At 42.3% G+C, this 22,071-nt stretch overlaps 4 protein-coding genes across 5 annotated transcripts; 3 read left to right on the forward strand and 1 right to left on the reverse strand.

The window, feature by feature from the left end:
• Positions 1 to 1,711: 1,711 nt before the first annotated feature.
• On the forward strand, positions 1,712 to 6,440 carry LOC139349736 (ketimine reductase mu-crystallin-like). 2 transcript variants are annotated; one of them, XM_070990709.1, is made up of 9 exons: positions 1,712 to 1,951; positions 2,024 to 2,174; positions 2,507 to 2,569; positions 2,668 to 2,769; positions 3,251 to 3,434; positions 3,714 to 3,835; positions 3,947 to 4,031; positions 4,157 to 4,236; positions 6,206 to 6,440. In XM_070990709.1, exons 1-8 carry the CDS (start codon positions 1,785 to 1,787, stop codon positions 4,228 to 4,230), a joined length of 948 nt encoding a protein of 315 aa, XP_070846810.1. In that variant the 5' UTR covers positions 1,712 to 1,784; the 3' UTR covers positions 4,231 to 4,236; positions 6,206 to 6,440. The 2 variants fall into 2 exon arrangements, with proteins under 2 accessions (XP_070846810.1, XP_070846811.1); XM_070990710.1 differs by lacking the exon at positions 6,206 to 6,440 and having other exon boundaries at positions 1,772 to 1,951; positions 4,157 to 4,311.
• A 701-nt stretch (positions 6,441 to 7,141) lies between these two features.
• On the forward strand, positions 7,142 to 10,068 carry LOC139349747 (ketimine reductase mu-crystallin-like). The gene is made up of 8 exons (XM_070990725.1): positions 7,142 to 7,346; positions 7,419 to 7,569; positions 7,902 to 7,964; positions 8,063 to 8,164; positions 8,646 to 8,829; positions 9,109 to 9,230; positions 9,342 to 9,426; positions 9,552 to 10,068. Exons 1-8 carry the CDS (start codon positions 7,180 to 7,182, stop codon positions 9,623 to 9,625), a joined length of 948 nt encoding a protein of 315 aa, XP_070846826.1. The 5' UTR covers positions 7,142 to 7,179; the 3' UTR covers positions 9,626 to 10,068.
• Positions 10,069 to 12,441: 2,373 nt separating this feature from the next.
• LOC139349395 (ketimine reductase mu-crystallin-like) lies at positions 12,442 to 15,891 on the forward strand. Its single transcript, XM_070990158.1, has 8 exons — positions 12,442 to 12,681; positions 12,754 to 12,904; positions 13,237 to 13,299; positions 13,398 to 13,499; positions 13,981 to 14,164; positions 14,444 to 14,565; positions 14,677 to 14,761; positions 14,887 to 15,891. Exons 1-8 carry the CDS (start codon positions 12,515 to 12,517, stop codon positions 14,958 to 14,960), a joined length of 948 nt encoding a protein of 315 aa, XP_070846259.1. The 5' UTR covers positions 12,442 to 12,514; the 3' UTR covers positions 14,961 to 15,891.
• On the reverse strand, positions 15,879 to 20,595 carry LOC139349397 (ras-related C3 botulinum toxin substrate 1-like). Its single transcript, XM_070990159.1, has 6 exons — positions 20,249 to 20,595; positions 18,724 to 18,795; positions 18,414 to 18,531; positions 17,956 to 18,018; positions 17,373 to 17,532; positions 15,879 to 17,192 (listed from the first exon to the last, which is right to left on the reverse strand). The coding sequence occupies exons 1-6, from the start codon at positions 20,281 to 20,283 to the stop codon at positions 17,062 to 17,064; spliced, it is 579 nt and encodes a 192-aa protein (XP_070846260.1). The 5' UTR covers positions 20,284 to 20,595; the 3' UTR covers positions 15,879 to 17,061.
• Between the last annotated feature and the right edge of the window lie 1,476 nt (positions 20,596 to 22,071).

Here is a 22,071-nt window from a genome sequence, read left to right on the forward strand (position 1 = left end):
AAAGAACTAGTGGAGTATTGACATCTAGCATGGAGAGTGACATCACATGCCATCTGTGTGTTGTTATGGAGCTTTTCAGTTTCTTTGTTTTGGTAGCCGAGACGGCCGCGCATTCATGTTAGTTCGTGTGAACCCCCTACCTTCAAAACCGTTGGCCCCACCTCTTTTTTTAAAATGCCACTGCAAGTGAGGGGCAGCTGAGTGCATTTTTATATTTAACCCAGACCCAGCTAACATTACAGACAGATGAGTAGCTCAGCTAATGTCATAAGCTGTTCACTAATCACATAAATGTTGTTATATCATGTTGTGACTGAGATTCTGATACACCGCGCATCCTGGGAGGAGACAAAGAGACGTTTTTGACTTGAAATTACATCACATTGTCATTTATTAGATGCAGCATCAGGCCTGGTCGCCAAGGTAGTTATCTGTCTCATTCAATTACTCATTTATTTAATATTGCATATCTTTCAGTAACTGGTTCCAATATTGTTCCACCTGAGCCTAAAATTCCTCTCAAAGCAAACATGGCACCGCTATTAAGCAGAGTTGCTAAAAATAGGGGGGTGAGGCAGGTGGAGTGCCCAGGGAAAGGGGAGGTGTGGCCAACACGCAGGTTTGTTTTGGTGTAAAACTAATATTGAATGGAGACCACTAGCAGTGAATAGATATTGTATAAAGTTCCTTTAAACCTTTATAACACTGTATAAAACATTTAAGTCAGATTAACTTAATCTGACCTATCTCTATCCTAATCTCCTAATCTCTATCCCAGGCCAATTAATAATTCATTTTTCATCCTCTTTTGAAGACTGTTTCCATCGCTGGTTGAGGCCCAGGATCTGGAAAAGACGGAGGTGGAAAGGAGAGCGAAGCTGGTGGGCTACTTTATCTCTCAGAAAATTCAAGACTTAAACAAAAAGGACAAAAAAAAAAAAACTTGGAAAAATGAAATAGACAATGTTTGTGATTGAAAGCTTTTGAAGGTTTTTGTAAAACTGGATTATTCATTTATTTAAATAAAGTTTTTCTGCTTCAGTTCACTTAATGTGTTATTTTATTTTGTTTATGTTTACAAATAGACTTTAAATAGCCTTCATTTAGGTACATTTTCATGACCAGTTCAACCAACCGTCTGATTCAGTTAATTGTTCCAGTGTTCTAAGTGTTATGATGAAATTACCTCATAAATGTTGATATGTTATTGTTTGCAGTAAATATGAAACTGACACTCAACTTCCTCATTATTTAATGGATTTTGTTAATGCATACCTTTTTTAGATATCTCGTGCTCTTTGAAACTGGCTGAAATTCACCATCATATATTTTATTCAAACAAGGTAGTATACCACCTTAAACCAGTATAAAGCAGCTAAAACATCAGCTTAAGATGGTCCCTCCAGCTTGGCCAGTTTAAGTGTGGCCAAAACACACTTTAGACCAGCTATACCAGCAAGAGTAGGAGACCAGCTGGAATTAAGCTGTTTTTTTCAGCGGGGGTAGGAAAGATGAAAAATGAAGTTTTGCGATGAGCAATTATATTAATTTTTTTTATATCCTTCCGAAATCTTTACTTTTGAAAGATTGCTTGGTTAAACTACTGGTTTAACATTTAGCACTGGATTATATTGTAAAAGAAACGCCCCCCACGTCTCCGCCTTCACCTCGTCATAGAGTTCCAAAAGCCCTCACGGCTCTTGAACGCAACACGGACACGCTGTCGGACTTCGGAGCAAAACAACCAACTCTCACTCGTCTGAAGCGCAGAAGCAGAAGCTGCGATGGCTGGGCCTCCTGTGATCATATGGGAGCATGCCGTTAAGCGCCTGCTGCATTACAGAGAGCTGGTCCCTCGTCTGGAGGCGGCTTTGGGGAAGTTCTCCAGCCGGGACAGCGCAGAGGTGATCCAGCCTGTGCGCTCCACGGTGCCCCTGCAGAAACACAACGGGTAGGCCTGGACACATGAAACATTAACAGTCTGTTGTTACGGCTGGTTGGTGACGCTCGGTTACTTTTGCAGCTTTCTGGGCTTGATGCCTACGTACATGGAGAACGCCGGAGTCCTGTGCACAAAGTTCGTGTGTTTCTACAAGAGGGAGGATAATTCAACCTTGCCTGCTGTGCAAGCCACAGTGGTGCTGCTGGACCCGGAGTACGGGAATGTAAAGGCTGTGAGTAAAACTGATGGATGCATAAATTACTCTGACAGTAAAACACTCAGGTTATTGGCTTTAGGGCAGCGGTGGGAAACCTGTTCCACAGGTGGCCGCTGTAGCTGCAGGTCTTCTTTTCAACCAAGCAGCAGCACACCAGACTTGACTCATTCAATCAACTGATCTCACTCTTCAGACAGCTGATTGGTCAAACTGTGAGCTCTTGCTTGGTTGGAAAGAAGACCTGCAGTCACAGCGGCCCTTTGTGGAACAGGTTGCCCACCCCTGCTTTAGGGGTAAGTCAACCAGTCTAGATAGGCCAGTCATGACGTGTCTGAGCTGACCTGCAGGTTATGGATGGAGAGGTGATCACAGGCATGAGGACAGCTGCAGTCTCAGCCATCTCTGCTAAGGTACTGTTCCATTGCTCATGCTACCTGTTGTCTGATCCTGCTCTGTTGTTCTACCTTTGACACTCTTGGGTCTGTCCTGGTGTGTTTTTGTCACGCAGCTGCTCATGCGTCCTGATGCAGAGGTGCTGGCCATCTTGGGGTCCGGCAGACAGGCCCTGAGTCATTACAATGTCTTCACAGAGATGTTTTCATTCAGAGAGGTACAGTTACAAACAGGTCTTGTAAATGTGTGAATAGCAACACAAGTGTGCAGTGGGGATTCACATGTTTGTGACTCAGTGTTTCCCAACGCAACATACAGTTGTCAGTATGCTAAAGGGTGTACACTGTTACTGTATGCACAGAATGTAGCATATTGTAGTGTAAAAAATGGTCCAATTGGACAGACAAAGAGGGACAGGACAAAGAGACTGTCCACAAAATAATAGAACTCCAACAACTGATGGATGAGTTGTCAGCTGTTGAATTAATCTGCAACTATATTGACAATAGATTAATCAGTTTGAGCAGTATTTCGAGAAAAAACAGTCAAAATTCTCTGATTGAAGCTTCTTAAATGTGAATATTTGCACATTTTTTTTCAGCTTTGTCGCTGAAATCAATGCGGATTGATTACATTGATGACTGTTAAAATTAGCTTTGTGAGTGTGATTGTACTTTTCCTCCGGATCCTCACCACAGGTACGTGTGTGGAGCCACAGAAGACAGCGAGCGGAGAGCTTCTGCCAGTCCGTCAGTGGTCCGGTGACAGTCTGTGCGTCAGTGGAGGAGGCGGTGAGGGGAGCGGACGCCATAGTGACAGTAACCAGATGTACAGAGCCAGTGCTCTTTGGTCAGTGGGTCAAACCGGGAGCCCACGTCGCAGGTGAGAAGAAACAATAACACAAAATAAAAAAAGGAAATAGGGGAGAATTTTAGGTCTGCATCTTATAAATAAGACAGAAAGTGAAGTGTTTCTTACTCAGAGAAAAGACTTTGGGTCACATTTGGTTAGATACCGAATCGGTGAAACTAATCTTGGGTGTCCACTTTGAAGCTGTGCTGATTGTTTAGATCTTCTGTGGGGAAGAAGGGAAGTGAAAAAAGTAGAGTTAACTACGTCACCATGAACATTTCCCACTGTTTCCCTCCTGTTGCTGAGTAGCAGTGGGAGCTTGCAGGCCAAACTGGCGGGAGCTGGACGACGTGTTGATGAAGGAGGCGGTGGTGTACGCTGACAGCAGGGAGGGAGCGATGGCCGAGTCCGGTGACGTCATCCTCTCTGGGGTCAGTCTGTCATTGTGCTTTCTGCCTCGAAAAGACGGCTGAGGTGTGTGTTACTGGTTCCCTTTGCAGATGTGCAGAAAAAAAATATGGTTGTGGATCTCTTGTTTTCAGGCTGAGGTGTTCGCAGAGCTTGGAGATGTTATTAATGGGACAAAACCTGCTCACAGAGAGAAGACAACCGTGTTCAAATCCCTTGGTAAGCCGCACCTGATGAAGGCCTCGTCCTCATCACGTGCTCATCAAGTACTTTATTTTTCCAATTCAGAATCCAGTTTTTTCAGTTCGTCACGGTGTAACGGATCTTGTTTTTTCCATGAACAGGAATGGGAGTTGAAGATGCAGTGTCCGCTGAGCTCGTATTTGACCAATGGAAAGCCGAAGCCAGCCAATCATGAGGCCAGGTATTTCAATCCTGACCTCTTTGTTTGACCAATATGGCTTGCGAACTGATCCAAGATCAGGACAAAATAACAAAGGACAGGACATCATGTATCAGATAAAAAATACGAGCTACTGCTGTCAACACATCTAACGTTGAGACAGTTATTTGATTAATTGTATTGTCAATCAACTGAAAATTAATTAGCAATGATTTTTATAATTGATTTAAGCAATTCATCACACACCTTAAAGTTGACGGAGTCTACAGCCATGCTAGCAGCTCTGTGAGGCTGCACTCAGGCACAGCAGTGCTGTGAGCTAAATGCTAACGTCTGCATGCTAACATGATGTTTATCAGGTGAGATGTTCAGCATGATCACCATCTTTAGTTTGATATGTTAGAATGCTAGCATATTTACATGAAAGGTAAAGTGTTTATCTGGTATGCTTTCAATGTGACAATGACCCCTGGTCTTTAAACACTGTTTGAATAGAGAATGAACAGATACACACAGAGTAACAAACACACAAAGGAACAGACACACAGAGGAACAGACACAGAGGGACAGGGACACAGGGGAATAGAGACACCCAGAGGAACAGACACGCAGAGGAACAGAGACACACAGACACACAGAGGAACAGACACACAGAGGAACAGACACACAGAGGAACAGACACGCAGAGGAACAGAGACACACAGACACACAGAGGAACAGACACACAGAGGAACAGACACAGAGGAACAGACACACTGAGACAGACAGACACACAGAGGAACAGAGACACAGAGAGGAACAGAGACACACTGAGACACATAGACACATAGGGGAACAGAGACACACAGAGGAACAGAGAAACAGGGGAATAGAGACAAAGAGGAACAGAGACACGCAGAGGAACAGAGGAACAGAGACACACAAAGACACACAGGAATAGAAAATAATTCACTTTTTGTGTTTTTGTTTGAAATAAAAATCAAGTTCTAATCACAAAAGCTGGCATTTAAGGGGTTAAAATTTTGAAACAGAATTAATATTTGATATGTATGTAAAAATTTTGGAATTACACATTAATACATAATATTTATATTACAATCTTTATTGAGGGGTATTTTTTACCCTGGGACACAAGTGTTGCCCTTTTCAGGAAAGGAAAAACTTATTTTGCTCTGTAAAGAACTAGTGGAGTATTGACATCTAGCATGGAGAGTGACATCACATGCCATCTGTGTGTTGTTATGGAGCTTTTCAGTTTCTTTGTTTTGGTAGCCGAGACGGCCGCGCATTCATGTTAGTTCGTGTGAACCCCCTACCTTCAAAACCGTTGGCCCCACCTCTTTTTTTAAAATGCCACTGCAAGTGAGGGGCAGCTGAGTGCATTTTTATATTTAACCCAGACCCAGCTAACATTACAGACAGATGAGTAGCTCAGCTAATGTCATAAGCTGTTCACTAATCACATAAATGTTGTTATATCATGTTGTGACTGAGATTCTGATACACCGCGCATCCTGGGAGGAGACAAAGAGACGTTTTTGACTTGAAATTACATCACATTGTCATTTATTAGATGCAGCATCAGGCCTGGTCGCCAAGGTAGTTATCTGTCTCATTCAATTACTCATTTATTTAATATTGCATATCTTTCAGTAACTGGTTCCAATATTGTTCCACCTGAGCCTAAAATTCCTCTCAAAGCAAACATGGCACCGCTATTAAGCAGAGTTGCTAAAAATAGGGGGGTGAGGCAGGTGGAGTGCCCAGGGAAAGGGGAGGTGTGGCCAACACGCAGGTTTGTTTTGGTGTAAAACTAATATTGAATGGAGACCACTAGCAGTGAATAGATATTGTATAAAGTTCCTTTAAACCTTTATAACACTGTATAAAACATTTAAGTCAGATTAACTTAATCTGACCTATCTCTATCCTAATCTCCTAATCTCTATCCCAGGCCAATTAATAATTCATTTTTCATTCTCTTTTGAAGACTGTTTCCATCGCTGGTTGAGGCCCAGGATCTGGAAAAGACGGAGGTGGAAAGGAGAGCGAAGCTGGTGGGCTACTTTATCTCTCAGAAAATTCAAGACTTAAACAAAAAGGACAAAAAAAAAAAAAAAAACTTGGAAAAATGAAATAGACAATGTTTGTGATTGAAAGCTTTTGAAGGTTTTTGTAAAACTGGATTATTCATTTATTTAAATAAAGTTTTTCTGCTTCAGTTCACTTAATGTGTTATTTTATTTTGTTTATGTTTACAAATAGACTTTAAATAGCCTTCATTTAGGTACATTTTCATGACCAGTTCAACCAACCGTCTGATTCAGTTAATTGTTCCAGTGTTCTAAGTGTTATGATGAAATTACCTCATAAATGTTGATATGTTATTGTTTGCAGTAAATATGAAACTGACACTCAACTTCCTCATTATTTAATGGATTTTGTTAATGCATACCTTTTTTAGATATCTCGTGCTCTTTGAAACTGGCTGAAATTCACCATCATATATTTTATTCAAACAAGGTAGTATACCACCTTAAACCAGTATAAAGCAGCTAAAACATCAGCTTAAGATGGTCCCTCCAGCTTGGCCAGTTTAAGTGTGGCCAAAACACACTTTAGACCAGCTATACCAGCAAGAGTAGGAGACCAGCTGGAATTAAGCTGTTTTTTTCAGCGGGGGTAGGAAAGATGAAAAATGAAGTTGTGCGATGAGCAATTATATTAATTTTTTTTATATCCTTCCGAAATCTTTGCTTTTGAAAGATTGCTTGGTTAAACTACTGATTTAACATTTAACACTGGATTATATTGTAAAAGAAACGCCCCCCACGTCTCCGCCTTCACCTCGTCATAGAGTTCCAAAAGCCCTCACGGCTCTTGAACGCTACACGAACACGCTGTCGGACTTCGGAGCAAAACAACCAACTCTCACTCGCCTGAAGCGCAGAAGCAGAAGCTGCGATGGCTGGGCCTCCTGTGATCATATGGGAGCATGCCGTTAAGCGCCTGCTGCATTACAGAGAGCTGGTCCCTCGTCTGGAGGCGGCTTTGGGGAAGTTCTCCAGCCGGGACAGCGCAGAGGTGATCCAGCCTGTGCGCTCCACGGTGCCCCTGCAGAAACACAACGGGTAGGCCTGGACACATGAAACATTAACAGTCTGTTGTTACGGCTGGTTGGTGACGCTCGGTTACTTTTGCAGCTTTCTGGGCTTGATGCCTACGTACATGGAGAACGCCGGAGTCCTGTGCACAAAGTTCGTGTGTTTCTACAAGAGGGAGGATAATTCAACCTTGCCTGCTGTGCAAGCCACAGTGGTGCTGCTGGACCCGGAGTACGGGAATGTAAAGGCTGTGAGTAAAACTGATGGATGCATAAATTACTCTGACAGTAAAACACTCAGGTTATTGGCTTTAGGGCAGCGGTGGGAAACCTGTTCCACAGGTGGCCGCTGTAGCTGCAGGTCTTCTTTTCAACCAAGCAGCAGCACACCAGACTTGACTCATTCAATCAACTGATCTCACTCTTCAGACAGCTGATTGGTCAAACTGTGAGCTCTTGCTTGGTTGGAAAGAAGACCTGCAGTCACAGCGGCCCTTTGTGGAACAGGTTGCCCACCCCTGCTTTAGGGGTAAGTCAACCAGTCTAGATAGGCCAGTCATGACGTGTCTGAGCTGACCTGCAGGTTATGGATGGAGAGGTGATCACAGGCATGAGGACAGCTGCAGTCTCAGCCATCTCTGCTAAGGTACTGTTCCATTGCTCATGCTACCTGTTGTCTGATCCTGCTCTGTTGTTCTACCTTTGACACTCTTGGGTCTGTCCTGGTGTGTTTTTGTCACGCAGCTGCTCATGCGTCCTGATGCAGAGGTGCTGGCCATCTTGGGGTCCGGCAGACAGGCCCTGAGTCATTACAATGTCTTCACAGAGATGTTTTCATTCAGAGAGGTACAGTTACAAACAGGTCTTGTAAATGTGTGAATAGCAACACAAGTGTGCAGTGGGGATTCACATGTTTGTGACTCAGTGTTTCCCAACGCAACATACAGTTGTCAGTATGCTAAAGGGCGTACACTGTTACTGTATGCACAGAATGTAGCATATTGTAGTGTAAAAAATGGTCCAATTGGACAGACAAAGAGGGACAGGACAAAGAGACTGTCCACAAAATAATAGAACTCCAACAACTGATGGATGAGTTGTCAGCTGTTGAATTAATCTGCAACTATATTGACAATAGATTAATCAGTTTGAGCAGTATTTCGAGAAAAAACAGTCAAAATTCTCTGATTGAAGCTTCTTAAATGTGAATATTTGCACATTTTTTTTCAGCTTTGTCGCTGAAATCAATGCAGATTGATTACATTGATGACTGTTAAAATTAGCTTTGTGAGTGTGATTGTACTTTTCCTCCGGATCCTCACCACAGGTACGTGTGTGGAGCCACAGAAGACAGCGAGCGGAGAGCTTCTGCCAGTCCGTCAGTGGTCCGGTGACAGTCTGTGCGTCAGTGGAGGAGGCGGTGAGGGGAGCGGACGCCATAGTGACAGTAACCAGATGTACAGAGCCAGTGCTCTTTGGTCAGTGGGTCAAACCGGGAGCCCACGTCGCAGGTGAGAAGAAACAATAACACAAAATAAAAAAAGGAAATAGGGGAGAATTTTAGGTCTGCATCTTATAAATAAGACAGAAAGTGAAGTGTTTCGTACTCAGAGAAAAGACTTTGGGTCACATTTGGTTAGATACCGAATCGGTGAAACTAATCTTGGGTGTCCACTTTGAAGCTGTGCTGATTGTTTAGATCTTCTGTGGGGAAGAAGGGAAGTGAAAAAAGTAGAGTTAACTACGTCACCATGAACATTTCCCACTGTTTCCCTCCTGTTGCTGAGTAGCAGTGGGAGCTTGCAGGCCAAACTGGCGGGAGCTGGACGACGTGTTGATGAAGGAGGCGGTGGTGTACGCTGACAGCAGGGAGGGAGCGATGGCCGAGTCCGGTGACGTCATCCTCTCTGGGGTCAGTCTGTCATTGTGCTTTCTGCCTCGAAAAGACGGCTGAGGTGTGTGTTACTGGTTCCCTTTGCAGATGTGCAGAAAAAAAATATGGTTGTGGATCTCTTGTTTTCAGGCTGAGGTGTTCGCAGAGCTTGGAGATGTTATTAATGGGACAAAACCTGCTCACAGAGAGAAGACAACCGTGTTCAAATCCCTTGGTAAGCCGCACCTGATGAAGGCCTCGTCCTCATCACGTGCTCATCAAGTACTTTATTTTTCCAATTCAGAATCCAGTTTTTTCAGTTCGTCACGGTGTAACGGATCTTGTTTTTTCCATGAACAGGAATGGGAGTTGAAGATGCAGTGTCCGCTGAGCTCGTATTTGACCAATGGAAAGCCGAAGCCAGCCAATCATGAGGCCAGGTATTTCAATCCTGACCTCTTTGTTTGACCAATATGGCTTGCGAACTGATCCAAGATCAGGACAAAATAACAAAGGACAGGACATCATGTATCAGATAAAAAATACGAGCTACTGCTGTCAACACATCTAACGTTGAGACAGTTATTTGATTAATTGTATTGTCAATCAACTGAAAATTAATTAGCAATGATTTTTATAATTGATTTAAGCAATTCATCACACACCTTAAAGTTGACGGAGTCTACAGCCATGCTAGCAGCTCTGTGAGGCTGCACTCAGGCACAGCAGTGCTGTGAGCTAAATGCTAACGTCTGCATGCTAACATGATGTTTATCAGGTGAGATGTTCAGCATGATCACCATCTTTAGTTTGATATGTTAGAATGCTAGCATATTTACATGAAAGGTAAAGTGTTTATCTGGTATGCTTTCAATGTGACAATGACCCCTGGTCTTTAAACACTGTTTGAATAGAGAATGAACAGATACACACAGAGTAACAAACACACAAAGGAACAGACACACAGAGGAACAGACACAGAGGGACAGGGACACAGGGGAATAGAGACACCCAGAGGAACAGACACGCAGAGGAACAGAGACACACAGACACACAGAGGAACAGACACACAGAGGAACAGACACACAGAGGAACAGACACAGAGGAACAGACACACTGAGACAGACAGACACACAGAGGAACAGAGACACAGAGAGGAACAGAGACACACTGAGACACATAGACACATAGGGGAACAGAGACACACAGAGGAACAGAGAAACAGGGGAATAGAGACAAAGAGGAACAGAGACACGCAGAGGAACAGAGGAACAGAGACACACAAAGACACACAGGAATAGAAAATAATTCACTTTTTGTGTTTTTGTTTGAAATAAAAATCAAGTTCTAATCACAAAAGCTGGCATTTAAGGGGTTAAAATTTTGAAACAGAATTAATATTTGATATGTATGTAAAAATTTTGGAATTACACATTAATACATAATATTTATATTACAATCTTTATTGAGGGGTATTTTTTACCCTGGGACACAAGTGTTGCCCTTTTCAGGAAAGGAAAAACTTATTTTGCTCTGTAAAGAACTAGTGGAGTATTGACATCTAGCATGGAGAGTGACATCACATGCCATCTGTGTGTTGTTATGGAGCTTCTCAGTTTCTTTGTTTTGGTAGCCGAGACGGCCGCGCATTCATGTTAGTTCGTGTGAACCCCCTACCTTCAAAACCGTTGGCCCCACCTCTTTTTTTAAAATGCCACTGCAAGTGAGGGGCAGCTGAGTGCATTTTTATATTTAACCCAGACCCAGCTAACATTACAGACAGATGAGTAGCTCAGCTAATGTCATAAGCTGTTCACTAATCACATAAATGTTGTTATATCATGTTGTGACTGAGATTCTGATACACCGCGCATCCTGGGAGGAGACAAAGAGACGTTTTTGACTTGAAATTACATCACATTGTCATTTATTAGATGCAGCATCAGGCCTGGTCGCCAAGGTAGTTATCTGTCTCATTCAATTACTCATTTATTTAATATTGCATATCTTTCAGTAACTGGTTCCAATATTGTTCCACCTGAGCCTAAAATTCCTCTCAAAGCAAACATGGCACCGCTATTAAGCAGAGTTGCTAAAAATAGGGGGGTGAGGCAGGTGGAGTGCCCAGGGAAAGGGGAGGTGTGGCCAACACGCAGGTTTGTTTTGGTGTAAAACTAATATTGAATGGAGACCACTAGCAGTGAATAGATATTGTATAAAGTTCCTTTAAACCTTTATAACACTGTATAAAACATTTAAGTCAGATTAACTTAATCTGACCTATCTCTATCCTAATCTCCTAATCTCTATCCCAGGCCAATTAATAATTCATTTTTCATTCTCTTTTGAAGACTGTTTCCATCGCTGGTTGAGGCCCAGGATCTGGAAAAGACGGAGGTGGAAAGGAGAGCGAAGCTGGTGGGCTACTTTATCTCTCAGAAAATTCAAGACTTAAACAAAAAGGACAAAAAAAAAAAAAAACTTGGAAAAATGAAATAGACAATGTTTGTGATTGAAAGCTTTTGAAGGTTTTTGTAAAACTGGATTATTCATTTATTTAAATAAAGTTTTTCTGCTTCAGTTCACTTAATGTGTTATTTTATTTTGTTTATGTTTACAAATAGACTTTAAATAGCCTTCATTTAGGTACATTTTCATGACCAGTTCAACCAACCGTCTGATTCAGTTAATTGTTCCAGTGTTCTAAGTGTTATGATGAAATTACCTCATAAATGTTGATATGTTATTGTTTGCAGTAAATATGAAACTGACACTCAACTTCCTCATTATTTAATGGATTTTGTTAATGCATACCTTTTTTAGATATCTCGTGCTCTTTGAAACTGGCTGAAATTCACCATCATATATTTTATTCAAACAAGGTAGTATACCACCTTAAACCAGTATAAAGCAGCTAAAACATCAGCTTAAGATGGTCCCTCCAGCTTGGCCAGTTTAAGTGTGGCCAAAACACACTTTAGACCAGCTATACCAGCAAGAGTAGGAGACCAGCTGGAATTAAGCTGGTTTTTTCAGCGGGGGTAGGAAAGATGAAAAATGAAGTTTTGCGATGAGCAATTATATTAATTTTTTTTATATCCTTCCGAAATCTTTACTTTTGAAAGATTGCTTGGTTAAACTACTGGTTTAACATTTAGCACTGGATTATATTGTAAAAGAAACGCCCCCCACGTCTCCGCCTTCACCTCGTCATAGAGTTCCAAAAGCCCTCACGGCTCTTGAACGCAACACGGACACGCTGTCGGGCTTCGGAGCAAAACAACCAACTCTCACTCGTCTGAAGCGCAGAAGCCGAAGCTGCGATGGCTGGGCCTCCTGTGATCATATGGGAGCATGCCGTTAAGCGCCTGCTGCATTACAGAGAGCTGGTCCCTCGTCTGGAGGCGGCTTTGGGGAAGTTCTCCAGCCGGGACAGCGCAGAGGTGATCCAGCCTGTGCGCTCCACGGTGCCCCTGCAGAAACACAACGGGTAGGCCTGGACACATGAAACATTAACAGTCTGTTGTTACGGCTGGTTGGTGACGCTCGGTTACTTTTGCAGCTTTCTGGGCTTGATGCCTACGTACATGGAGAACGCCGGAGTCCTGTGCACAAAGTTCGTGTGTTTCTACAAGAGGGAGGATAATTCAACCTTGCCTGCTGTGCAAGCCACAGTGGTGCTGCTGGACCCGGAGTACGGGAATGTAAAGGCTGTGAGTAAAACTGATGGATGCATAAATTACTCTGACAGTAAAACACTCAGGTTATTGGCTTTAGGGCAGCGGTGGGAAACCTGTTCCACAGGTGGCCGCTGTAGCTGCAGGTCTTCTTTTCAACCAAGCAGCAGCACACCAGACTTGACTCATTCAATCAACTGATCTCACTCTTCAGACAGCTGATTGGTCAAACTGTGAGCTCTTGCTTGGTTGGAAAGAAGACCTGCAGTCACAGCGGCCCTTTGTGGAACAGGTTGCCCACCCCTGCTTTAGGGGTAAGTCAACCAGTCTAGATAGGCCAGTCATGACGTGTCTGAGCTGACCTGCAGGTTATGGATGGAGAGGTGATCACAGGCATGAGGACAGCTGCAGTCTCAGCCATCTCTGCTAAGGTACTGTTCCATTGCTCATGCTACCTGTTGTCTGATCCTGTTCTGTTGTTCTACCTTTGACACTCTTGGGTCTGTCCTGGTGTGTTTTTGTCACGCAGCTGCTCATGCGTCCTGATGCAGAGGTGCTGGCCATCTTGGGGTCCGGCAGACAGGCCCTGAGTCATTACAATGTCTTCACAGAGATGTTTTCATTCAGAGAGGTACAGTTACAAACAGGTCTTGTAAATGTGTGAATAGCAACACAAGTGTGCAGTGGGGATTCACATGTTTGTGACTCAGTGTTTCCCAACGCAACATACAGTTGTCAGTATGCTAAAGGGTGTACACTGTTACTGTATGCACAGAATGTAGCATATTGTAGTGTAAAAAATGGTCCAATTGGACAGACAAAGAGGGACAGGACAAAGAGACTGTCCACAAAATAATAGAACTCCAACAACTGATGGATGAGTTGTCAGCTGTTGAATTAATCTGCAACTATATTGACAATAGATTAATCAGTTTGAGCAGTATTTCGAGAAAAAACAGTCAAAATTCTCTGATTGAAGCTTCTTAAATGTGAATATTTGCACATTTTTTTTCAGCTTTGTCGCTGAAATCAATGCGGATTGATTACATTGATGACTGTTAAAATTAGCTTTGTGAGTGTGATTGTACTTTTCCTCCGGATCCTCACCACAGGTACGTGTGTGGAGCCACAGAAGACAGCGAGCGGAGAGCTTCTGCCAGTCCGTCAGTGGTCCGGTGACAGTCTGTGCGTCAGTGGAGGAGGCGGTGAGGGGAGCGGACGCCATAGTGACAGTAACCAGATGTACAGAGCCAGTGCTCTTTGGTCAGTGGGTCAAACCGGGAGCCCACGTCGCAGGTGAGAAGAAACAATAACACAAAATAAAAAAAGGAAATAGGGGAGAATTTTAGGTCTGCATCTTATAAATAAGACAGAAAGTGAAGTGTTTCGTACTCAGAGAAAAGACTTTGGGTCACATTTGGTTAGATACCGAATCGGTGAAACTAATCTTGGGTGTCCACTTTGAAGCTGTGCTGATTGTTTAGATCTTCTGTGGGGAAGAAGGGAAGTGAAAAAAGTAGAGTTAACTACGTCACCATGAACATTTCCCACTGTTTCCCTCCTGTTGCTGAGTAGCAGTGGGAGCTTGCAGGCCAAACTGGCGGGAGCTGGACGACGTGTTGATGAAGGAGGCGGTGGTGTACGCTGACAGCAGGGAGGGAGCGATGGCCGAGTCCGGTGACGTCATCCTCTCTGGGGTCAGTCTGTCATTGTGCTTTCTGCCTCGAAAAGACGGCTGAGGTGTGTGTTACTGGTTCCCTTTGCAGATGTGCAGAAAAAAAATATGGTTGTGGATCTCTTGTTTTCAGGCTGAGGTGTTCGCAGAGCTTGGAGATGTTATTAATGGGACAAAACCTGCTCACAGAGAGAAGACAACCGTGTTCAAATCCCTTGGTAAGCCGCACCTGATGAAGGCCTCGTCCTCATCACGTGCTCATCAAGTACTTTATTTTTCCAATTCAGAATCCAGTTTTTTCAGTTCGTCACGGTGTAACGGATCTTGTTTTTTCCATGAACAGGAATGGGAGTTGAAGATGCAGTGTCCGCTGAGCTCGTATTTGACCAATGGAAAGCCGAAGCCAGCCAATCATGAGGCCAGGTATTTCAATCCTGACCTCTTTGTTTGACCAATATGGCTTGCGAACTGATCCAAGATCAGGACAAAATAACAAAGGACAGGACATCATGTATCAGATAAAAAATACGAGCTACTGCTGTCAACACATCTAACGTTGAGACAGTTATTTGATTAATTGTATTGTCAATCAACTGAAAATTAATTAGCAATGATTTTTATAATTGATTTAAGCAATTCATCACACACCTTAAAGTTGACGGAGTCTACAGCCATGCTAGCAGCTCTGTGAGGCTGCACTCAGGCACAGCAGTGCTGTGAGCTAAATGCTAACGTCTGCATGCTAACATGATGTTTATCAGGTGAGATGTTCAGCATGATCACCATCTTTAGTTTGATATGTTAGAATGCTAGCATATTTACATGAAAGGTAAAGTGTTTATCTGGTATGCTTTCAATGTTCATTGTCTTAGTTTAGCATGTTAGCACCGCGGGATGGCTAACAATGCCAAGCATTCAGCTTGTGAGGATTTGCTTCTTCTTTTTTTAAATAATTGTACATTAATTTTTTGCATTTTAGACAGTTGGTCAAATGAAAATAAGCACTTTAAAGAAATCTCATTGGAAACTGTGAAGGACATTTTTCACAATTTTCTTTCACTTTATATTTAAACAAAAATGTGTGGAAATAAAATCATTACTTGCAGTCTTCCCCTAACTGTTATGTGTTTGAACAGAGGATAGAAAATACAACAGATCATTTTCAATGAATTTATTTGCCTTTAAAAAAAAAAAAAAAATGAAACCACATTTAGCAAGAGAGTAAATCTAAATGTATTTCCACTGCACCACAGAAACACTGATGAAATGACTTCAGATGTACAGTGGCTCACCAGGTCACCCATGTAATTTTGATCATTGCTCCTTTCAAAATAAAACGCATTCACTGAATAGTTACTTCTCATGGTTGTACTGTACAACAAAGACATTCAAATCAGATGCAATCTTCTGAGTGCTAACACACTGGCTCATAGACTTAAAACACAGTAACAGACTGGGTCAGAACGATGTGGCTGAACATCAAAAGCACTTCCCGAGCTCTGACTTAAACGATGAAACAACCTTCGCGGACAGATTGAGAATGAACCGAGGCAACAGTGGCTGCACTGCACCTTCACATGCACGAGCCACAAACATGCTGCATGTGACATATAGTGAGAAGAGAGCAAGTGATTCATTTTTAAAGCTTTTCGGAACATGACAAGATAATGACCTGTTAAATGTCTAGCAGAGACAGTGTTTTGAATGTTGAAGAGAGTAATTATTTCTTATCTTAGCAGCTGCTACAACTGTTATAATTAATTTAAGCATTAAACCGTTTGTACATGACAGCATGATGGTATCTTGTACAGATTAAAATAAAATTAAAAGGAAGAGAGATGTTTTAGTGTTCATTGACTGACTACAAAGCGTTGACCGTTGACTGAGTTTTGGCAACGCCTCAGTCTAGTCAGATGATGCGCAAACAGAACGGTCGTCAACCACAGCTGATCCAAGACTGACGTTGAAAAAAGGAGAAATAAGCTTCTAAAAAACCTTCTTTTTTTCTTAAAGTAACAATTTCATCAAGGCAGCAGGAATCTCTTAGTGTTTAGGGGAAAGAGTGCAGTGCAGGACCTCCTCTAACGGAGTTAATTTCATGATAAAATCACGTTTAAGTGGTGTTTCTTCAGTGAAAAATGACAGCTGAGTGAGTGTTTTTTTTGTTTTGGTTAGCTTTTTTGTAAAAACCCTCCCTTGGTCTCCTTAATCAACCACAGAACTCAACGCAAACCCGCCACCCTTACGTTCCCCAAGGCCTTCGCAAAGTCACTTCATTCCCGTCGGTCTGAAAGGACTAAACAGATGTAAGCAACCAGACACAAGATCTGCCAGAAAACCTTCAACGCTGCTTAAACCTGTAAAGTTCTTTCAAATGGAAATCCGATCTACAAGAGCGTCAATGTAAGCAAGGACACAGGGGGTGAATAGATATTTGGGGAACCCAGCCATCATCTTCTTCCCTCTGAGGAGGTGAGTTCTGAGGGCTACCACACTTTCTAGTCCCTGTGCTTCTCCTTTACAAAACTGTGCACTTCTTCTTCCTCTTCTTGATGGGTGGGGGGCACAGAACGGCCCTGATGGCTTCGTCAAACACTGTCTTAAGGCCGCGCTGTGTCAAAGCTGAGCACTCTAGATACTTCACCGAGCCTGGTGGGAAAACAGAGGAAGCAGAGAACAACGTTAGCTAACCAGCTCATTTTTGTTTGCACGAGGTTTTAGCAATTAAATGTCCTTAAATTTGACCCTTTTGGATTGAGGCTCTGCAAATTTTAGCAGATAAATGAGCCTCAGCACAAGTATCTGTGTACGTGTTGTGTTACAACTGACTTATTTCTTTAGCCATGGCCAAGCCCTGATGGTAGATAATGGGGGAGAGTTTCTTCTCCTTGAGCTTTTCGATAGTGTCCTTGTCGTCCCTCAGGTCCAGCTTGGTGCCCACCAGGATGATGGGCGTGTTGGGGCAGTGGTGTCTCACCTCAGGGTACCACTGTGGGAGAAAGAGAGTCAGAGGCTGCAGGATGGCAGACAGTGTGGACTGTGGGCGGGTGGTTAAAAGAATAGACTCCTTTCTCAGTTGCCTGGTTCTTATCCAAATGCAACATGACGTGACCTTTGAGGAACTTAGGGGCAACAAACTTCCACTAACACTTAAAAATTCTCGGGCCTGCTGTTGAAATGAATGACATTTATTTATTAAACCAAGTTTCTGTCTTTATTACTTTCAAAGTTGCGTCGAAAATGGTAACTGTCTAATGACTGAAATCCCTGCTCAGGTTCCCTGTCAAACTTCAAACTCAACAAAATCATTCCTCCATACACGTTGATCTGACCGTGACATTCCACTTGACCTAATATTAAAATTCTTGATACAGGTATCAAACTGCAGAGATAAAGAGCAGGTCGTTCTCACCTTGGCACGGACATTCTCAAAGGACGCTGGACTGACTAGTGAAAAGCAAATCAGGAACACATCCTGAGGAGGGAAAATGACAAACGTCAATAATATTACATTAAAAACCAGTTACAATATTGACTTCACCGATTCCAAATGATCAGACGTGCAAGTTCACATCACTAGATAAATGTGGACTCTAGTTTAAATACAAAGTGACTCCCTGTGAGTCTTTGGCACAGAGGCCAGTTTGTTATAAGGACAAAGAGGGCAAACAAGAGTTGCCTTTCACTCCTGCCAGCCACCCTCCAGACAGTGTATAGGTACTGTGGATACAAGGCTCTACTCTGCTGACTGCAAAGGCCAGTGAGTAACTCCAAATCAATGCTGGAAAAATGAAAACAGTGTTCATGCTAACATTGTCTGGCTGATACTAGTCTGTGTCTGTGTGTGTATGAAAGCAGATATATACATACTGTCTGTGGGTAGGACAGAGGCCTGAGCCTGTCGTAGTCCTCCTGCCCTGCTGTATCCCACAGTCCCAGGTTCACTGGTTTCCCATCAACCATCACATTGGCAGAGTAGTTATCAAAGCTGTAGAGGGAGGTGGAGGTCAGGTTCCAGATTAATCACATTGCAGTGTGACAAGATGAAGCCGAGTTTAACACATCTGCCAATGACCATTATCTTTCTTGCTCACCATTTCCATGTCACAGCCGTTCATGAGAGGTGTGTGTGTGTGTGTGTGTGTGTGTGTGTGTGTGTGTGTGTGTGTGTGTTACTTACACAGTGGGGATGTACTCTCCAGGGAAGGCATTGGTAGTGTAGCTGATGAGCAGGCATGTTTTACCCACAGCCCTGGGATCACGAAGGAGAGGAGCAAAGATTTGACGAGGAAAAGACAATGACGACAACTGAAACTTGCTGCTTGATTTGTTCTCAGTTTTGTTAATGACAGTATATTCTCCAGTGAGTTTTGCATTAAAGAAAGACCACCTGTACCTGTATGTTTGTCAGTATTAAAGATACAGGATGTGCACACACTAACAACAGATCAAAAGAGAAGGCAAATTTATGAACATCACCAGAGCTTCAAAAATAAAAGTTGTCCTGGACCAGCAGCCAATAGACTGACCTACTATTTTAAATGTGCTGCTGTCCTAGAATGCAGTTTCTCTCAGTGGGATGAGAGAAACTGCAGCAGTTGTTACAGAACACAAACAACAAAATGGTAGATGTGTGACTATGTTACAATGAGTGTCCATAGTTGAGCTGAGAAGTGGTTTACCTAAATCTGATCAGCTATGATTCCCAAAGAGTCTCAACATCTCATCCAGAAAACTACAACCTGGAAATGATCACAAGCTTGTCTGAAATAATGTAACTGTCCCAGTAATTAAAAATCAGCATGCCTTAAGATGTTTAAGCTTGTTTGAGGTCAGCCACGTTCAGATGTTAACTTAGCTCATTATCTCTTTGGAGACATTTTTATTCTTCAGTTTAGTTTCATGCAGGAAGCCTAATGCTCTACTTTGATTGGTTAAGGACTACTAATACCAATAATGCATTTCTATTCATATTTGCATGTGGAAACATACATCAGAATAGAAAATGATGAAACTCTGCTAAAACTGCTTTAACAGAGTTTTAAGCCTCCGTTCAAATTCTTTTTTTATTTTATTTTGAAGAAATGTATGTAAGTAAAAATATGAAACATTTGCAGGCTATAAATGTGAAGACTTCATTATTTTGTCCTCTTTCATATCAGCCCAAAAATGACCTGTGGGAGTGTGCTGTGTATATAGGTCAGACTAAGTCATCAGCTAGTTCTGGGTTATATTAGAGTTGGGGTGGGACTTTGTTGTCATTTGGATATCCTGGATGATAAAAGATTTTAGGAATAATTAGTTCCAAGCTCTTAAGTGGCTGTGTGGTTAACGAATACCGCACACAGTGAACAGAACAAGTTCAATCAATCAACTGGAGAACTATCCAAAAACTTGTGTGGGACGAGCAATCAAACAGAAAGCTTAGCTGTCGACATGGCAGCCTGCGTCGTGTCTAATAAATGACATGACCCATTCAGTCCCACCTAACCCGAGCATGTCGATAAACCTGTCTGACCCAGCTGGATTGGAGAGCACAACAACAGCTGTCGCGCAACTTGGCACGTTATTTGAGGTTGTTAGCCGTTAGCCAACTGTTGGTAACTGGGTCACCGACAACCATGCTGGCATTTATCTGTTACAATATGACGCACGGTGATAAATTGTAGAGGTGACAGTAAGGATAAAAAGATAGTTTCACTTACCCGTCCCCCACTACCACACACTTAATGGCCTGCATCGGACGACTGTCTTGCTAGCAACCCAGTCAACGTTACAGCAGCTTGAGCTCAGTTAGCTTAGCTAGCTAACACACCGGTCCCGTGTTGCCTTAAAAGTACTGCGTAAACAAAGTGAGAGGGTCTCGAGTGTGCTCCAAAAAGTTGACAACGTTGCAGTTACAGCGATTCCCCGGCTCGTCTCTCTTTCTCTGCAACACCCGGTGAAACTTCAAAGTTGTAATCCAGGCAGGCAACACCCAGGGAATAAAAAACTCTCGAGTCAAGACTGAGGAAAAATACGCCCACAGTTTGGAAGCTGCGGCTCCGAGATCCCTGCAAACCATTTCCGGTCTGAGTATAAGGGTCAAACTCTGCCACCTGCTGGTCATAAGCGCAACATGCCACCTGAGGGGAAGGAGAGCAGGTGACAGCCAACAAGTGACGGTAAAAATGTTCATATCCTTTTCCGATGTAAATATTGCAATGCACTTATGTATGAATACTTCAAACAGACTTCAAACAAGAATAAATTTTGCTTTTCAAAAAAGATAGAAGTGGTAGCATCCAAGTGTACTTAGAGTATTAAGGGTAAAAGCAGTGCACTGCTTATGTAAAATAATGTATTAGGAAAATGTACTTAAAGTATGAAATGTAAAAGTACTCCCTGCAGAAAAATATCCCCTGTGACTGGTCTACTATTATATAGCATTATTTCTATAGATTATTTCTACTCTTGCATTCACGTTAAAGTGAGATCATTATTTGATTGTTTGATTTGTGAAAATTTAGAAAATAATAATAATAAAAAAAGAGTCCAAAGTGACACCCTCATCATTTGGGGTTTTGTCCTACCAATAGCACAAAAGTTGAACTCTTAAAAAACATTGTCAATTGGCTAATTGATTAATTGACTAATCGTTGCAGCTGTACCATATACTGTTCAGTAGATTAATTTCTAACAAAATGTATCTCATAAGTTCTTTGTACTTTATGTTTTGTATGTAAAAATCTTTTGTAGAGTAACTTGTCACTAAAGATGTCAAATAAATGTAGTGGAGCAGTAGAAAGTGGTGTGACAAGAAAAGCCTTGAGCACAAGTACAAGTACCTCAAATTTGTTCTCGAGTACAGTAATTGAGTAATTGTCTTTAGTTACATTCCACCACTGGGTAAAAGTACAATCCAGTAGAATAACCCCTGTTAGAGTTATTCTATTTCATAGTTTGCCTCTATGTGTAAGAGGGATTTTAATGTTGCAACTGGTTGAGGTCAAGCTAATTTCTTATCTTTATTTTATTCTTGAGTATTTGTACATTGTGGTATGCTACTTTTACCAAAGTAAAATATCTGAATACTTCTACTGCTGCTATAAGTGGTTGCCTGTCCCTTTTTTCATGTGATTGAATTACAACCATTCTGCAGTTTTGCATGTGAACACTAGAGGGCAGCATTTCATTGTAACAACTACAGTGCGTGTGTGCTCAAATCTTTATTGCCAACCGGAGGAAGATATAAAATATGAAACTCCTAACAGATGCACATTTATCCTTTCCTTGCAGTTTCTCTCAAGCTTAAAGTGACCGTTATCTTTGTGATGGTTTTATATCTCCATCAATTAATCCATGACTCCATGGCAACAACACAGTGTAGCATCAACTCTGCACATAGACACACACACGCACACACACAGTCATGTTTCCATCATTTCAAGACAAGACAAGCCTAACCTAAACCGAAGTCTTCACCTCAAAATTTAATATTTACATTACTTGTGACTTGTCCTCAAAAGGAGGACCAGTCCCCACAGTG

The sequence above is a fragment of the Chaetodon trifascialis genome, chromosome 21, assembly GCF_039877785.1.
Source record: "Chaetodon trifascialis isolate fChaTrf1 chromosome 21, fChaTrf1.hap1, whole genome shotgun sequence".
NCBI lineage: Eukaryota > Metazoa > Chordata > Actinopteri > Chaetodontiformes > Chaetodontidae > Chaetodon > Chaetodon trifascialis.